Source organism: Myotis myotis, unplaced genomic scaffold (genome assembly GCF_014108235.1).
Source record: "Myotis myotis isolate mMyoMyo1 unplaced genomic scaffold, mMyoMyo1.p scaffold_m19_p_7, whole genome shotgun sequence".
Classification (NCBI taxonomy): Eukaryota; Metazoa; Chordata; class Mammalia; order Chiroptera; family Vespertilionidae; genus Myotis; species Myotis myotis.
The window spans coordinates 24,519,351-24,539,066 of record NW_023416379.1 but is presented as its reverse complement, the minus strand read 5'-3'; the positions used below and the strand labels follow the sequence as shown (position 1 = coordinate 24,539,066).

The following is a 19,716-nucleotide window of genomic DNA, read 5'->3' as shown; positions in this document are numbered from 1 at the left end:
ATACTGGTTTGGTGGTGATGAACTCCTTTAGCTTTTTCTTATCTGTGAGGCTCTTTATCTGACCTTCAATTCTGAATGATAGCTTTGCTGGATAAAGTAATCTTGGTTGTAGGTTCTTGCTATTCATCACTTTGAATATTTCTTGCCACTCCCTTCTGGCCTGCATAGTTTCTGTTGAGAACTCAGCTGACAGTCGTATGGGTACTCCCTTGTAGGTAACTGATTTTTTTTCTCTTGCTGCTTTTAAGATTCTCTCTTTGTCTTTGCTCTTGGCATTTTAATTATGATGTGTCTTGGTGTGGTCCTCTTTGGATTCCTTTTGTTTGGGGTTCTCTGCGCTTCCTGGACTTGTAAGTCTATTTCTTTCATCAGGTAAGGGAAGTTTTCTGTCATTATTTCTTCAAATAGGTTTTCAATATCTTGCTCTCTCTCTTCTTCTGGCACCCCCATAATTCGGATGTTGGTACGCTTGAAGTTGTCCCTGAGGCTCCTTACACTATCTTCATATTTTTGGATTATTTTTTCTTTTTGTTTTTTTGGTTGGGTGATTTTTGCTTCTTTGTATTTCAAATCTTTGACTTGATTCTTGCGATCCTCTAGTATGCTGTTGGAAGTCTGTATAATATTCTTTATTTCAGTCAGTGTATGCTTAATTTCTAGTTGGTCCTTGTTCATATCCTTGAGGGTCTTACTAGATTTATTGAGGGTCTCAGTAAATTTATCGGCGGTTTCTAGAAAATTCTTGAAAAACCTTAGAAGTGTGGTTTTGAACTCTATATCTAGTAGTTTGCTTTCCTCCATTTCTGTCATTTGTGACCTGTTTCTTTGTCTCCGCATTTTTTATGCTTCCCTGTGTTGATAGAGTGGCTTTCTGTGCTAGGTGTCCTATAAGGGCCCAGTGGCTCAGCCTCCCCAATTACCTGAGGTGGACACTCTTGGTGCACCCCTTTGTGGGCTTTGTGCACAGCCTTGTTGTAGTTAAGCCTTGACTGTTGTAGGTATCACTGGGAGGAATTGACCTCCATGCCAATTGGCTGTGAGAATCAGCTGTGTCTACAGTGGGAGAACTTCTGTGCTGGAGACACCCTTCTGGGGCAAGACTTGCTTCAGTGGGGCTTTGGTGCTCACTGGGTCTGCCCCCTGAGTGTATCCCTTATGGATCTGAGGAGTTGTAATCTGGATGGTCCCACTCTGACCACTGGGTACACTGGCTCTTGGATCTCTAAGGAGGTGCTAATTTAGCCTCTGCCTGAGGCTACCCAGCAGGAGCTATGGAGAGATCTGCAGATTCCTCTTCTTTGTTTGGGATTTGGAGGTGCCCAGATGAGGCCCAGCTGTGGAGCAATGCAAGCTGCTGTGGGGCCTTGGGCCTTCTCTTGGAAGTTCTGGGTCTGTCTGGCCCAGCTGCAGTTTGTTAGGTAATTTTAGATTGCAAAGGGCCAGGTCATTCATATGCAAAAGCCTCTGCCACAGCTTGGGTGGGGCGGGGTCTCAGGGAATCAACAGGGCAGAGCAAACAGCTATGGCAGATCCTTAGTCCTACCCTAAGAGGTCCTGCGTCTCAGTGTCCCGGTAATTGCTGCAAGCCCCTCTGAGAGAAAGCCGCCCTCGAGTTCCGACCGATGCCAGACAGTCCAGTTTCTCCCCATATGAGTCTGGGTCCCCAGAGACTCGCCCAGAACTGGAGTTCAGAGCAGTCGGGAGCTTGTGACTCCCTCCCGATTGAAAAAGACAACCGCATCCTCAGTTGCCAGCCCTTTCCATGTGCGCCTCCGTACCTCTGCACTTTACTTCCGCACCTCCTCTGAGTCTCAGTGTGCTTTTCTCTTTCCTTCTATTTGTAGAATTTCCACTCAGCCAGCCTTCTGGATGATGTGGTTCTGGATGATGTCTGTTTTGTCTTGTAGTTGTATTTTTGAAGTGGTTGTGCTAGGCAGCAATTTCCAGTGTTTACCTATGCTGCCATCTTGGTTTCCCCAATCTTGGCTGTTTTGTTCACTGCTGCATCCCAAGCGCCTACTATAGTGCCTGGCAACCAATAGGCACCTCATCAATCTGTCACATTAATGAATCAATATCTAGTCTTCAGTAGGGCAACAAAGCCACACCTACTCTCTTTATAAAACACACAAAATAATAGAAACAAGAATATGGTTTTATGTAAAACCAAGGGTCTTACTGCAGTAGAACATGATGATTTTTTTTTTTAATGGTTGACAAAGCACTAATGATTTGTTTCAACTTTTGGAAAAAATAAAAGAAAAAGTCAGCAGGAAATGTTTCTATTTCCTGTGACAGATGATTAACCGTGTGCCTAGCAGAACAGAAAACCAAAAAGTGGATTTCCTTGGTGAGAAGGAATTACATGAAGGACTCTAGAAAGCATAATCTGTGGTAAAATGCCTGGTCCCAGGCTACAAGAGACCTCTCCTCCTCTGAGCCCCAGATGAGGTCAGAACTCTGCTCAGGCCGAAACCGATTTGGCTCAGTGGATAGAGCGTCAGCCTGCGGACTGAAAGGTCCCAGGTTCGATTCCAGTCAAGGGCATGTACCTGGGTTGCGGGCATATCCCCAGTGGGAGATGTGCAGGAGGCAGCTGATCGATGTTTCTCTCTCATCGATGTTTCTAACTATCTCTCTCCCTTCCTCTCTGTAAAAAATCAATAAAATATATTTTAAAAAAAAGAACTCTGCTCAGAAGGGGCAGCCCTTTCCACACACTCAGTGAAAACCACACAGCCAGGCAAACCCAAGCTGCTTCACCGGGGATTTTACGTTGGCATATTTTTCTAGAAGCTAAACGTTTTGTTAAACCACCCACAAAACACCCGTGATTCTCAAACTTACGTAGAATCTACCTTTATCAAGAATGTTTTAGAGTCAAAAAGCAGATTTCCACACGCAGCTCAAATACTGTGTGACCACAAGCAAATCCTTTAACCTCTCTGAGCTCCATCCCTCCCCTATAAAATGACAATAGTCATACCTGCCAACTCAAGTGAAGATGCTCAAATGATTAAACAAAAACCAAACCAAAACAAAACAAAAAAAAGATGGTCAAGTGAGTTTATAACCAAGAAAGTGACTTTTAACCCATACAGCAAATTATAGTCTTACTCGAAACTAAAAAATAATGCAAGTTCTTTCCTTAAATGATCATTTAAAAACTCTTTGACAGCCGAAACTGGTTTGGCTCAGCGGATAGAGCGCCGGTCTGTGGACTGAAAGGTCCCAGGTTCGATTCCGGTCAAGGGCATGTACCTGGGTTGCGGGCACATCCCCAGTAGGAGGTGTGCAGGAGGCAGCTGATCAAAGTTTCTCTCTCATCGATGTTTCTAACTCTCTATCTCTCTCCCTTCCTCTCTGTAAAAAATCAATAAAATATATTTTTTAAAAAAAACCTCTATGACTTTAAATACATTATATATTTGTCAAAATACCATTAACGGAGGGTGGGGTGGGGGCAGAAACCAAAACAGTAAAAAGACTATGGACATTTGTAATGCCATGTTTAGAAAAAATATTTTTAGAAAATACTGTAGCATGGTGGTTAAGATACTAGGTTTTAATGTCAAATCGATGTGGATTTTATTCACAATTTAGACATTAACCTTAGACAAATTGCTTCACTTTTTTGAGCCTTGGCTTTCATCTCCGTGCAGTGGGGAGGATATTGCTTACCATGCAGGCTCACTGTGAAGACTACATGGATGAGACAGTGTTTAGCACATCTGGTACAGTCTGGAACATAATAGATGTCCAGTAAATGACCATCATGGTTGTGGTTATTCATTCTCTATACATATCATTCGGTATACGATTTGCCTTTTAAATGATATAGGATCAAACTTCTAAAAATATATTAATTGGCCACTTTACTCTGTATAAAAATCTGGTAGAAATTTATCCAGAGAAAATGCTTCTCTGATGTTCCATAACTTTTACTTTTCTGAGCCTGATAATATTTAGATTGGGTGATCTTTGAAATAAGCATTAATGCAATTGAACTTTTCAGTACCATCATTCACTTGCCTAAACCTCCTGAGAGTTCAAAGTATCTTAGGTTAAATGGAGTAGCTTCCTCCTTTATAACAAAATACACATATTCATACGGAAAGAGCACTGGCAGGGGCGTATCAAGGACAGAAGTGAAAAATTCTCTTTCTAGGAAATGTGTGTTGCGAGTAAATCTTCTACGCTGTCCAACCAGAGTTGCTCAGGTTCAGAGATAAAAATCTGCTGGATATGTTCTAGAAATAAAATGAAAGAACAGAGGCAAACTTCAATAAGAAGGGCATTAAGGTAGTAACACATTGTCACAAATCTAAAGATGTTAATTTCAATTTCCAAGATTTACCACTTATCACTTAAAATGCAATCACACATTGAAAGCCACCAATCCTCTTTCGTAGCATTTCACTGAGTCATTCACAATGTCTGGTGAATATTGTCTCAACCAAAATTTGTAAGTGTTGGTGTTCTATCTTGACATTATACTGTTTTTCTTATCAGAACCTCAAGGTGACATGAATAAATAACTTGCAGTTGACCTATAGGCCAGTTTCAAAACATAGGTTAAGTTTTTAATACATGAGAATCATTCTTAATTAGAAGGCACTATTCTACAAGACCTATTCTATTTAAAAAGATAGTGCCATAATCCATTTCTGGATCATAATCTGATATATTATACAAATTTTTCTTGGTTTCTTATCGCAGACAGAATGAAATAACACTGCCTTAACAGCAAGTAACATGTGATGGAGAACCAAGAAGGTAAAAGTTAATATTTAAGCTTTCCACTTGCTTGATCTAAGATTAACAATGCCGAGTTTTCATGGTTTTCTGTAACACAAGAGTTACAAAAGTACTGAGTCAAAGTTTAACATTTTTCAAGACTTCTTGCTTTGAATATTTGAATTTTGTATTTCTGATAATCAAAATACATAATTTAAATATGGAAGCATTTAAGTATGATGCTTTTATAATTCAGGGCTATTAATACTAGTCAATAGTCACGGTCACAGTGTGTCATTCAGGAATTTTAGTTGGGTTCAAATTAGGTGAAAACATCAAGAACTAAACGAAAGCTGTTTACATACATGAGTATATCTATACAAATGTGAGAGTTCTCTTAGTTATCAAATATATGGAGTTTGGCATATTTGTAAAACATTCTTAAGTATATTCTTAAATATTTATGTATTTTCTTAAATATCCTTAAAGGTGTGCAGTTTGTGTTAGGAATAAGATGGGGCCTTTAAGGTAACTCTCTGTTGTGTCAGGGTTTTTTTCTGTTGCTTTCTTAAAATATATTTTTATTGATTTCAGAGAGGAAGAGAGAGGGAGAGACAGATAAAAACATCACTGATGAGAGAGAATCATTGATCATCTGCTCAGGCATGCCCCCCACTGGGAATCTAGCTCACAACCCAGGCATGTGCCCAGACCAGGAATTGAACCATGACTTCCTGGTTCATAGGTCGATGCTCAACCACTGAGCAACACCGGCCAGGCAGTTGTGTCAATTTTGTATAGTGTTTTAGACTTTTCGTAGACTTCATACCGGCTGTAACCAACAGCAACTAAGTTGATTGAAGAAACCTTGTGCCCTGACCTGTGTGCTCAGTGGTTAGAGCAGTGGCCCACATATCAAAGGGTCCTGGGTTTGATTCCCAGTCAAGGGCATGTACCTGGGTTACAGGTTGGATCCCCGGCCCCTGTCAGGGCACATGGGGGAGGCAACCAGTCAATATGTCGCTCTCACATCAGTGTTTCTCTCTCTCTGCCTCTCCCTCTCCCCCTTCCTCCCTCCTTTCCATTCTCTCTAAAAATCAATGGAAAAAATATCTTCGGGTGAGGATTAACAAAAAAACATAAAGAAAGAATTTCTGTCATGGGAACCTAAGAGGTGCACACACCTTAGAATGCGTGAAATGGAAATGAGGTCTAGAGAAGAGCTGTGTTCTTCAGGAGCTATTAATTGTGCTGTACGTTTAGAGCAGTTAATATATATATTTTTTAATTCTGTGATAAATCTTGGACTTTGCTTTGCTGTGGTGTGTGTTAAGTCAGCTCCCTCACAGCAAGGGATGAGCTCTGTGGTTCATGATGCTGGATGAGGCCAGGTTCTACAAGTCACCACCCAGGAAATGGTAAATTTGCTTGTAATAAAAGGTAGGGATGAGACGGAGGACCCTTTCTACCTCGAAGAACTCAGACAATCTTTGAAATGAAAAACAGCAGGACAGACTTGTTTCCTTTCGTTTTCTGTGATATGTAAATGTTTTTTGGTCAAGAATTAGGGAGATAAACCGATTTCTAGTGACAAAAATAACTATTTTTCAATCATCTTTTTGTAAGCATGCTTCTGAATTTTTTTTTTTATATCTGAAATTCTCAATGTTTAACAAAGCATTCCAGAAAGTTTGGCAAAAACAGGAAAGGAAAATCACCATAATCTTGTCATCCTAATGTACCTTTAGCAATTTTTGTGTATTCCCTTTCAGTATCAGTTCATATATTTAAAATCTAATAATTTTTATTGTTATATTATGAGCAGTTATTCATGGTACAGCCTACTTTTATTTTAGTACCTTTATTTTTACTAATTAGGTAATAATCCATGGAAGAATTTCCCCTCATTGACTATTGTTGCTCTTTTACAGTTCTAAGTAGTTGTTGGGGAGAAAAAAACTTTTCCTTCACTCTCTTTGGTTAAGTGCCTGGCAGCCTGTGAAGTAAATTAACAAAGGACAGATGAACAAGAGAAAAGGCACACTTTTTTATTCATTTCTACGTGCCTAGGAGTTCACAGAAAAGAAGTGAATTTTAACAAAGGAAACAGGGATCAGGGCTTCAGGGAACAACAAATTGTGGGGAGGTACTAGGAACTACAGAGAGACAACTAATGGAAGCTAAGGGTTAATGTAATAAGGTTTCTCTCTGTCACTAGTTACAGTTAAAATCACATGGTCTGTCTTTGTTGGCATAAGTAGCAATAATAAATTATTTAGGCTGAATGTTCTGAAGCTGTTTTTTCACCCAGTTTACTTATTTTATTTTAAAGTTCATTATTTTACCAAATGCAGTAAAAATTTTTGACCAGCCCTGGCTGGTTGCTCGGTGGTTAGAGCATTGGCCCAAAGACTGAAGGGTCTTGGATTCAATTCCCTGTTAAGGGCACATACCTCGGTTGCAGGCTCCATCCTTGGCCCTGGTCGGGGCGTGTGAAGGAGGCAAAACAATTGATGTGTCTCTCTCACATTCATCTCTCTCTCTCACTCTCTCTCTCTCTCTCTCTCTCTCTCTCTGTCTCCCCCTCCTCCCTCTCCTCAACTCTCTCTAAAAAAATCAATGCAAAAAATATCCTTGGATGAGGATTAAAAAGAAATTTTTTTTTTTAACCAAATGCTTCATATGGACATGAAGCAGCAGTTCTCAACCTGTGGGTCGAGACCCCTTTGGCGGTAGAACGACTCTTTCACAGGGGTCGCCTAAGACCATCCTGCATATCAGATATTTACATTACAATTCATAACAGTAGCAACATTACAGTCATGAAGTAGCAACGAAAATAATTTTATGGTTGGGTCACAACATGAGGAACTGTACTTAAAGGGCCAAAAGGTTGAGAACCATTGACATAAAGAATAAAAAACACACACAAATTAATTCACCAGAATTTATCTCGTAGGAAAGAGGTGAGAATCCTGATGGCTAAAATAATCATAATAATAAAATAACTTTTCTCCTGTTTTGGGAAGGAAGTCTCTTTATTTCCACATCTATCTAGTTGCAGGAAGAGCTCTCACTAATTCCGGAAAGTAATTCGGTAGCCTGCCTGCTTCCAGAACCCTTAACTCCCTCCTTGAACACTGGCTGGATTTTCAGAAGGTGTATTATGACACATTCAAATCAAGGAATTTTAGTGCTGTCACCATCAGCTAGTTTACATTTGGGAAGAATCTTAAGCAGTGCATTTGAAAACTCTAAAGTAGCTTTGATTTATTATAAATTAATGACATAGGATGTTCATTAATTATTAAGCTTGGTTGAAATTTGCTGAATGTTGTACACAGGTCTTGCAGCCAATAGCTGTCATCAGAATGATTTGAAATTATACCCAGGAGAAAAATAGAAAGGTTTTTGCCTCCATGCATTTGCAGTTGCTTGCTGGTTTTGTAGTAATCTTCAAAAAATGGGATATTGATTTGTGCTACTTAGCTCTCCTCTTCCGAGAAAATTTAGCCACTTTGGGGGGGAAATGTCGTATATCCCAAAAAAGCCTCTCTTGAAAATAAGAATTTAATTAAGATACTGATTTTACACTGAAGTATTAAAATCTTAATATTTTAATAGGATAGGTACAGTATCCCATGGTGGGAATTAAATTCCATTAAAAAATCTGCATTTATGATGTGATAGGGGTAAAATTGTTATTTAAAAACAAATTAAATGAAGAAATCTCCTTGGAAATAAATATTGGATTCTAAGTTGTTTTAGTTGTACTGTTTTTCTTCCTAGAGTTGTGTCCTGAATTGTGTTGGTGGGAAGAACCAAAGGCTTAACGGAAGCCCCACTGATTTTAAATAGCATTTATTCAGGCTCCTTTGTTACATATTCACCATAGAACTGTTCTTTCCTTTCAGAGTTCTTATCCCAGTTTGTGATGTAACCTTCATCAGTGTGGTCATTTGGTGGATGCCTATGACCTGTAGCCTTAAGTCCCATGTGGGCAGGCTGATGCCTGCTCCCAACCACCATTGTATCCCCAGGGCCTAGCACGTTGGGCATAAGCACTCGGTACAGTGGGCAGTTGGAAAGGATGGATGGAGAAGGATTGTTTCATTAATTTTTTTTAATCCTCACCCAAGAATATGTTTTTTTATTGATTTTGAGAGAGAGAGAGAGAGAGAAGGGGAGAGAGAGAAAAGCATAAAGTGAGAGAGAAACATGTATCGGTTAACTCCCGTATGGATATTAGACCCACAACCTAGGTATGTGCTCTGACCTGGAATCGAACCCACAACCTTTTGGTTAATGAGAGGGTGCTTTAACTGAGCCACCTGGCCAAGGCGAGAAGGATTCTTTTAGTCATGAAACCTCTTCCAAGGTAATAAAATATGAATAGTTGTGTCTTTCTTTCTCAACAACTGATTGAAAGGATTATTTTATTACTTTTCCTTCTGTATCTTGGATCTCTCAGACATTGCTATAACTCCGTTTTGTAGAATGGGAATGCTTGATGAGAATTCATTGTTCTTTCACCATCACAGCCTTGTAAAAGGATTGACTCTCATCACACATACAGAGGTTTAAATAACAGTGTTGTCAAGTGGACCTTATTGCAGCGAAGCTCGTGTGTGTTTCTCAGTGTAGGGGAGGAAAACTTTTCCTTTTTCCCTCCTAGATTTTTGTAGCTGGTCTAATAATTGAATTGACACAAGACAGATGAACAGGAGAAAAAAAGACAAATTTAATTTTGTGCCTACAGAGGTCTGGGATCGAAGGAATTGCTGGAGCAGGCTGTTTGTATACCTTCTAAAGAAACAAATTTATGAAGAACTGACAAGACAAAGAAACGCAGGCTCCCATACTAATTGTGAGGAAACTAAGCAGAGTTTGTTTGCACGGCCTTCTCAGCCTTGAATTTTCTCTCTCTGGTGATAAGGCACCTCTCCACTCCCTGGAGCAGGGGGGGTACCTTTCACATGAGATTTATTTCCCGCTTCAGGCAGATGAAGGAGGCTCAGAGTGTCCTTGCACCCGCTGTTTCATGAGTAACTACTTCAAAATAATCAGTACACCAAAGTGGAACATTTTGGGGTGGCCTGCCTGGAACCCCATCACCACAGATCCCAGAGCATGGTTATATAAGTCCCAGAATCTGCACATTCTTTCAGAAGTCTTGACGTAGCTTATTTCTAATTGCTCAGGGTCCTTGCTTTTCCCCCTTCCCTTTTGTATTGTATTTTAGCACAGCAACATATGAAGGTTATTGCTTTAAAACGTTTTGAGTGATAACTTTCAGGATAAATTGAATGAAAAGAACAGTATTTTTCTCAATTTTCTTAAAGCACCAAGTATATAAGTATTTTTTTAAAACAAGGATGCTTATTCAGCCAAGCTTTGAGGCTTTATTTTGTCTTAAGTATTACAGTTTAAAAACGTAAAGTATAAGCCTTAGTTGAAATAATATTAAAACACATCTCTTTATATCCTATTTCTGCTGTATTGGAAAAAGGAAAGAGACGTTCTAAGAAAAGAAACAGAAATATTTAATTTTTTTTTTAAATTTGTTTGTGGGGTATACATGTGAGAGTATGCATTTTAGTTTAAAATATGCTGATTTTGGTATAAGTGCTTAAGGTTTTGTGTGTTCTTTTTTAGCCATGGCTATTATTTAGTGTAGAAATAAGTATTAAAATATTAAAAACAGGTTGAGCATCCAGTGCATACAATACAGATTAATTTTCTAGAGTGTGTGTATCTAATATGCTAAAGTTGGGACTGACCTTAAAAGGAGGTTTTACAGAAGACAATGTGGCTCATTACATAGCTGTTAGTTTGACTTAATGCAGCATTAGATTTTAGATTTTACACACCCACGAGAATTAGTGAACTGTATATTCTCCAGAAATATAGCTTCTTGAAACTGAGCATGCGCTAACTATTGAATAATAGTGAGTACAAGATCTTGTACTCTGTGGTTCATTTCTGGCATACACTCTATGTTGACAATTAATAGTGGAGTCGCATGAAAACTGAGAAACCTAACAAAGATGCATGCTTAATCAGTCAGCACATCTTGCCTCTAGAGAGTAACAGAGGGCAGGGCCAAACTTCTTCAAGAGTAATTTTTAAATAGGTCATTTGCTGAATGTTTACTCATTAAAGTCTAAAAATTGAAGCTCCAAGTAGCATGATTAATATTATTTTGGCCGAGGAAATTTTTAGAAATCTTAAAAATCACCCATGGAATGCCAAACACCTTGAGCTTTAACCCACCTTTCTGACAATAATAAATAGCATGTTCGTTGTTTAAGTCTATTTTTAAGATATATGGTATGGTCATACCTGTATAAAGGGAATGCCTACTTTCCTTTTTTTTTTTTTTGTTGGACCTATTTACAGCTTATCCAAAAATGGCATCAAATTTTTAAAGGACATATTAAAGCCCAGCTGGTGTGGCTCAGTGGGTGAGCATCGGCCTATGAATCAGGAGGTCACAGTTTGATTCCTGGTCAGGGCACATGCCCGGGTTGTGGGCTTGGTCCCGGGTGTAAGGCGTGCAGGAGGCAGCTGATCAATGATTCCCTCTCATCATCGATGTTTCCACCTCTCTCTCCCTCTTCCTCTCTAAAATCAATACATATATATTTTTAAAAATAAAAGAAGTGAAAACCCAAAGAGGCTGTTAAACCCAGGGTCTTCTATACCACTAGTGGCCCAGTGCATGAAATTCGTGCGGGAGGTGGGGGGGGTGTCTCTCAGCCCAGCCTGCACCCTCTCCAATCTGGGACCCCCTCGAGGGATGTCCAACTGCCGGCAGTCGGACATCCCTCTCGCAATCCGGGACCGCTGGCTCCTAACCACTCACCTGCCTGCCGGCCTGATCAACCCTATCTGCCCCTTCCTTCCGGCCTTATCACTCCTAACTGCCCACCCCTGTAAGACTGATTGCCCCCAACTGCCCCCCCCCCCCAGCCCCTCATCTCCCACCAGCCTACTCACCCCAACTGCCCCCCCCCACGCCGCCGCCGGCCTGCTTGCCCCCAACTGCCCTCCCCTGCCAGCCTGATCACCCCTAACCGCCTCTGCCTCAGCCCCGCCACCATGGCTTTGTCCGGAAGGACGTCCAGAAGGTCTCCGGAATGTCTCCTGGTCTAATTAGCATATTACTCTTTTATTAGTATAGATTTTAACTAAGGGTGATAAATTGTGGAGAAGTGACTAGACAAAAGAAAAGGTGTTTGGGCACCTGAGATAGGTAAATTGTGGGAAGGCAAATATATGAGAGAAACTAATGGTGGGTAAGTGTTATTTAATAAGGTTTACAATGCAGACTCAGGTTGTCTCTGGTGATGAGTCATTCTCCTCTTCCTGCTATGGGAAAGAAGAACAACTTTACAAATGGAAATGTGTCTCTTTCACAAAGGGAAATTTATGCCCTGCTCATTTGCCTTCAGCTCAAAATAATCATTGTGCCAAAGTGTGGCATTTTGGGGAGGCAGAGCCTGATCCCCTTCGCTTGCATAAAGCAAGGCTCTGCTCCCATAGTATTTCTTGCCTGCTCTCCGCAGGAGCAGAGCATTTTCTCACCACTCAGGGCACTTCAGAGGTTTTACACCCTGAACCACCAACCTCAGAGCACTCAGGATGCGTAAGTGGTGTGCTGTTCTCATCATAGTAGGAGAAGGGGAATATGAAAAGCGAGGTAGAAAGGGTTTTAGGAAAGTATCTGGAAATTGATTCCCTTAAAACCCTCCATGTACATGTATTCCTTTCACAAGGGTCCTTAACTCAGAGTTTGTGAATGTGGAAAACAATTGCACCTTTATTTCCAGTAACCTCTCCTGGAAATTGAACATTTCCTTTCATATGAATGTGAACAACAAATCTAGAGTAGCATTTGCATCAGTAGAAGTCAGATATTTTCCTATCACATTGTTATTGTTTCACGTCTCTCAGAAGGCAGTTTAAACTGATCACTGCATTGAAACCATGGCAGTTATTGGGCATGTCCCTAGATTTTGTTATTTAATGGGTTAATAAATAAGCACATCTATTTTCATAGTATACACCTCTTAACATCTTGATAACCTTGTAAATATAATTTAAATATGGCTGTATTTTTTAAATGCTGTGTATTTTAATTTATGCCCTTTTATGTAATTTAATACATTATGCAATTTTAATACATTAGCTAGCCCCTGACACTCAAACTTGCCATTGTATTACTTGTCTTATCAAGATTTCTATTTTTCCAGGCCTACACTGTTTAAAAATACTATCCTGACAGGGGACCCAGCCTGACCTTTGTCAAGGGAGTCCAAAGCAGGAGCAAAGTTAAAATCCTTGTATGGGAAGAGGACAAGGTACCCTTAGAAGCATGCTTACCCCAGTTTGAAGGCTGCTGCGCTAGGGGAAGGCTGAAGCCCACCAACCCTTAAACTATTATCCCAAGAAATCCAGACTTGCCTTTTTTGCCAGGGAATGAAAATCACTTAAGCCTGGGGTAGACAAATCCCATTTTAAACGCTGTAATCCATTGGTTCTAAACCATGAACGTACATCATACTCCTCTAGGGAGCTATTTAAAAATACACAGTTAAGCTTTATGCCTCAGGATTGCAGTTCAGCAGGTAGGGGTGGGACCCAGCCATCTGTTTTAAAGGCCCATAGGTACTTTTCATACAGATCCTCATATGAGAACTACTTACTGCTTTAAACAAAAGTGCTTTGAAAGCTTGTTCTACAAGAACTGTTTTAAGTGTCACATTTTAAAAGATTTATTTTGATTGAAAAATTCCAATGAGGAAGATTCACTCCATAGTTTGGAGCTTGTAACTACTTAAAACAGCAGTAGCCTATTTGTTGTTTCCTCCTTGCAACAAATGAGAGAAAAATTTTATCTTTTAGCAAAGTATTTTTAAGGATATAAAGAGAACGTGCAATCTTTCACTTATAAAAAGTAGTTGAGAGGTTTTCTAATTGGCATGATGGAGGGTTGATGCATATCTCTGCCCTTTTTCCTGTGATGATAAATTCCTTTCTGTTTTTGGTTATCATGCCTTCTCCTTGGCCAGAGTGCCACACACAGCCCTCTCCCCGCCCATGTCTACTCACTCTTCAAGGTCAGCTCAGGTGTCTCCTGCTCCAGGAAGCCTCCCTTACCTTTCTCTGTGCTTCCATAGAACCTTGTACATACCTCCATCACAGTAGTTACCACATTATCTTTTACCTATTTCTGTGTCTGCCTCCCTTGGGCGACTTTAACCTCAGCACAGTATCTTTGTGGTGCTATGCCCGGAATCGTGCCTGCTCATTAAATATTTTGCTGAGTAATTATATATATATAACCACCCAGTTCACACCTCTCACCCATTCTTCATTGTACTTGTCCGTGACCACGCACTGCCAAGGCAGCAAAGAGATCATGCTTTGGCCTTCAGGCTCCTGCTCTAACCAGCCAAGCTAACCTGCTCAGCCAGACCAACAGCTCATTATAATAAACTAAGTCCAAACTGAATCAGACAATATTAGACTGGCCATCGGTCCAAGATACCCTTCCTAGCCAGAGCGAGGCCAGGTGTGAAGCTGATTGCTAAGCCAGCTAGTCCCTATTTATGTCTGTACATTGGCCCCTGACTCACACTTGCCATTGTATTACTTGTCTTGCCAACATTTCTATTTTTCCAGGCCTACACTGTTTAAAAAAAAAAAAAAAGTCACTTACGTCCACTCAGCTATTAATATAACCCTAGCTTAATTCTGTGCTAGAAAAAAAATCAACTTCTTATGGCAGTGCCGTAAACTTAGAGGGAAGTGAAATATAGAGCCTGAAAGAGTTGTATTTTATTTTGAAAGGAGATTAAAAGGAGGTGTGGTCATGGACTCATGTTACTTTTATTTCTAGAATATAAGAGCACAGGCCTGAGGCTTCCAGGTGCATGGTGGAGATTTCATGCATCCTGCATATTAAGACCTCAGTTACATCATCAATAGGTTCTGCAACTGACATATAAGGAAACAAATTTTACCATACTTTAATTGGTATAAATGAGACTTAGTTCCTAGGGCATTTTATCAGTGTTATAACAAAGGAATGGTATTTGAAGAACTGCTGTACAATTTTAGGTATTAACTTATCAACAGTGCCATTGAACATAAAATTAATGTCTGGCTTTGATGAAATACAATTTAGTACAGTTTAAGACTGAGCTGCATTTATCAACTGTGCTCTATTGCCTGGATTTTGGCAGAGAAAGTGCTTGAAACATTTATCTTGTATTTACTATCAGATTACTATGAGAATTGCTTATTGTTCTCTCCATTTTATACCTTTTAATTAAGCTGGGAGGGGGAGATGTAAGAAAAAGAGAAAGACACAGTTTCCATCCCAAGTGGATTTTCTCTAATTTCACTGAAGGTCCTGCTTCTATTTCGGTAGTCTCGGAGACCTCTCAATTTCTCTTTAAAACTACCAGTGGCTCTATTATGTATTTACTAGTATTATGAAATACTGTGAAACAGTACAACTGCTGTGACTTTAGGTGTGTTTGGACATGCATGGTTGACCTTTCACAGGGCAGACACAGATGTTCTCAAGGGTCAAAAGAGGTCATCAGAAGCCCAAGACCTATAGTTGCTTTCTTTCATCAGATAAAAAACAAACAAACAAAATAAAAAAAGCCACTGGTCTGCCCTTGGGCCCCTGGACCAGGTCTCAGTTATTCTCTAGGTAGTCCAGCAGGTGAGTTTGTCTAACCGTTTTTATCCAAGATCAGCACCGTGAATGGAAACCACACATTCTGGAATCAAACCAGATACCCTGTTCTGATCACTTCTTATTCTCTGTCTCTATGTTTTCAGTGAACATGGGGGTGCTAATTGCCTATTTTGCAAGGTGACCATAGAAATTAGATGTGATGTATATAAAGTCTCTAGCATAGTGCTTGTTATATATATTAGATGGGGCTTGGTAAATGGCTCTCACAATTTAAATGCTTTTGTTACTAATATTAAATGTTTTCCTATACAGTGGCTCTGCTGTCTCATTTCCTTTCTCAAGCTTGGATTTTATAATGAGCAGTCTGTGTTTCTCCCATTTTACGGTGTTGGTTCTGAGTGTTCTTTTGGCGTTGTAGAGTTATGTCTTTTCCTCTGTTATTGAGTTACTCTGATACTAGAGAGAGGAGACTCAAAGCCTGCTGAGCAGGAGTTGAATGAGTAGAAGTAGTAGAAACTAAATTGGACTTAACAATTTAGAATTTGAAGCATGGTTTTAAATAATCTAAGAAAGTTTATAATAATCTAAAACCAAAATATAAAGATTTATAATTTTTTTCCCCCTGTGTCCCACCCCCTCGCCCCTCTCCTCTGAACCCTGCACCTCCTGCCTGCCTAAAGATTTACAATTAACATTTTAAACATTTTATAGTATTAGGATTGTTTTTCTAGCTTTTATAATTCAGCCTGAACTTTTGTTAAAGTTGGGTTTTATAAAAGGGCTTAGGTTTTTTTCACTGTGAAATAAGAACGAACAAGCGTTTAAAGCTGGTTTAGAACAATTACCAGATCAAAGGAAACTAACATGTATTGTCAGCGGATGTTTTGTAGACCTCTCTGAAGGCGCTATGAATTCTGTCTGTATCTATAAAAATTTAGATGAAGCTGTTCTTCTTTTATGCAGTCTTAGCTAATGACCTCAAACTTCTGTAAGTCAGATCAGTATTGGTATTTTTATAGCCCAGCACGTTTGATTGCTGAAGAAGCAGCGAGTTTTAGGGACGTGCTCACAGAGATGGTGCTGGCAGGGCTCCAGGGGAAGAGTTGCGCCACATGGTGATATATCAGCTAACTAGATTCTTAGGAACACAGCTGCTGGCCTCTGGGCACCTCTGTGAAGTGGACCAAGGGCTCTGGCATGGAGGTTGGAAGGAACTTCCCCCTCTGTCTGCACTGGGTGAGTGCTGAGATGCGCAGCCATTTGTAAATGGGCTGTTTGAAAGCTGAAACACATACAGGCCTCTTGAGAGTGACTCCAGACCTTATCCAGTTCACTTACCAAAGAGTCCAAGGGGGCTAATTATGTTCTCATCATGCAAGTCTCACTCTGATCGGAAGCAGCAGCACCTCCAACATGGACCCGACAGCTTTAAAGTCAGTCAGTGGAGAGAGGAAGGAGAGGGGCAACAAGGCAGTTCTTTGCTGAAGCTGAAGACAATAGAATGTACCTTCCGTAAGCAAGTGTTTCTGACAACAATCTATGTCATTGCAAAATATTTTTCTTTCTTATAGAGCTATTACTCTGCCAGATAGCAAGTAAAATGTCAGGTATCCAGGGGGTCTCAGATGTTCACCTGTTTAATCTGCTTAACCCACCTGGTACTATAGCCCAGCATAGTACAAGTGCAGGTGCAGGATTTAAAAATCAGCCTTGCCCTGGCCAGCATGGCTCAGTGATTAGATGTTGGCCTGTACATCCAAGGGTCATTGGGTTTGATTCCCAGTCGAGGGCACACACCTGGGTTGCAGATTTGATCTCCAGCCTCAGTTGGCGGGAGGCAACCAATCCATGTAAGTCTCTCATATCCATGTTTCTTTCTCTCTCCCTCTTCCCCCTCCCTCCTAAAAATCAGTGGAAAAAATATCCTCAGGTGAGGATTAACAGCAACAACAAAAGAAAAGAAAAGCAACCTTGATGATGAAGATGAAACATAATGACGTCATTTGCATTTAGTTCTATCTCTCTATATAGTGGATGGAGTTATACTTTCATGCCACTAATGCTCATATAGTTGAGGCTCATGTATTATAGGACATAGATGTTAATACAGCAAAAATTATATATAACTGGTTATTCAATGCAAAGACCACAATTTTTACGTGGTCACACATTAATTTTATCATTCTGAAGAGCAGTGTCCATGTACTGCTTTAATGTGAATTTTTTTACGACTTAAGATGTTCTAAAATCAATTTGGTATGAGTTATAGAAAGAGAAGGTCAATGTTTCCTTGTGAAATACAACTCTCACTAATGAGATAAGTGTCAACTATCCCTTTCAACTTCCCCATTTCTGCTTTGAGGTGTAGTAAATGCTTGTCCAGTGTTTTTAGATATGAAAAAGGTCATCTTTTAGACATAAGAAAAATCAAGTTTTGTCATGCATCAGTGGTTACCATACTTTTGTTACTGAATATTTGTTTGCAAAGTTAAGATCAGCTTGCCTGCCAGAAAATCTTGCCTAAAGAAAATTAAATTGCATATCCAGAGGTACTAATTTGGGGAACATATGAATAACTGTTTCTAAGACAAGATATTTTTAAGTCTAAATGTCTAATTATACTTATTTATTAAATGAACTTCCATTCTCAACTATCTCTAATGTCTACCTGTGACCCTCACCTTATACATATTTACCAGACTTTGTAGTGTTTTAAAGAAATGGAAATTTTCAATGATATATGGGTTGTGTTCCAGAAGATCACTTATAAGTTGGATGTTTGAAAGATGAAACACATATTCACATCATAAGAATATTACATGTGCAACTGATAACCCACAAAAGCCCATTTAACCTGTTATGTAGTAACTAGAGGCCCGATGCATGAAATTCATGCAAGAGTAGGCCTTCCTTCCCCCTGCTGCCAGCACCAGCTTCCCTCTGGCACCTGGGACCTGGGCTTCCCTCTAGCTCAGTGGTTCTCAACCTTCCTAATGCTGCAAACCTTTAATACAGTTCCTCATGTTGTGGTGACCCCTAATTTCATTGTTACAAATTGAACATAATTAAAGCATAGTGATTAATCACAAAAACAATATGTAATTATATATGTGTTTTCCGATGGTCTTAGGTGACCCCTGGGAAAGGGTCGTTCGACCCCCAAAGGGGTCGCGACCCCACAGGTTGAGAACCGCTGCTCTTGCTGCTGGCAGGCACCTGGGACCCAGGGTCTCTTGCACCCCAGCTTTGTTTAGAAGGTCGTCCAGAAGGACATCCAGTCTAATTAACATATTACGCTTTTATTATTATGAATGTTATTATGGAATCTCTTTAAAAGAAAATGTTCAGAATTATTCATTCAACAGTTTTTAAACGCCTATCTTAATAATACTGTTCTGTAACCTCAAATTGATCATATTCCATTTCGAAAGCTGATTCTCTCTCTCCTAATTCCTTCTTCCTACCTCGTCCTCACTGAACTATAATTTTTCTCCTTCATCCATGTACATGGAAATCAAGCTCAGTATCGCAGCCTCTCCCTGCCTCACTATTTACAGAGAGTACACTCTCTTGTGAAAACTTTCTTAGGTTTTTCACTGCTATAAAACCAAGGAGGTAGAAGCCCTGGCAGGTAGCTCAGTTGGTTAGAGCATCGTCCCAATACATCAAGGTTGTGGGTTTGATTTCCAGTCAAAGGAAGTAGAATAACAAAAAAGTTTGGAGAAGTCATGGGCTTGGGTTTCATTTGTCAACTAAAAGAAACCATATTGCAATAATAAAGAATCAAAAAGAAGAAGAAAAACCATATTGCTATGTCATTCAAATACTTCTCTGGTGTGTCCAGGAAAGGTGGCAGGTTTGAGGGGACCCTCGAAGATTATAGTGAGATCCATGTACATTTCATTAGAAAACCCAGACAGTTCTTTAAATATTGTTCTGTCTGACAATGACTTTATGGGGGTTTTGAAAATAGGGCTGGTTGTCTAGGAGCAGGTTCTTGGATAAAGAACAGGGTGGGGAGACAGGCCAGGCCAGGGATCAGTCCAGTGCTCCCTGGGATGGAAGGCCAACAGTCTGACTAACATCTGTGTTCCTCCCACCTCCTCTTGGTAATTGTTGACTTTCCCCCCTTCTTCTGGGAGGAGCTGTCTATACAAGTTTGCCTTCTCAGTCTCCCTCACCCTCTTTCTGGCTTTTCTAACTACAATAGCTACCAACTCTCAAGTGGAGGTTGTCAAGTGAGAAATGGTCATGTTAAATGC

At 40.0% G+C, this 19,716-nt stretch overlaps 1 protein-coding gene across 11 annotated transcripts in view; it reads left to right on the top strand.

Moving 5' to 3' along the window:
- Positions 1-19,716, top strand: part of MAP7 (microtubule associated protein 7) — a 140,257-nt gene that overhangs the window by 53,857 nt on the left and 66,684 nt on the right. The window contains exon 2 of one of the 11 annotated variants that reach the window (XM_036316027.1): positions 4,720-4,776. The exons of the other annotated variants lie outside the window; for them this stretch is intronic. Coding sequence (XP_036171920.1) covers positions 4,761-4,776 — 16 coding nt within the window. The 5' untranslated portion in view covers positions 4,720-4,760. The remainder of the gene's footprint in view (positions 1-4,719; positions 4,777-19,716) is intronic. 11 annotated transcript variants of the gene reach the window in all.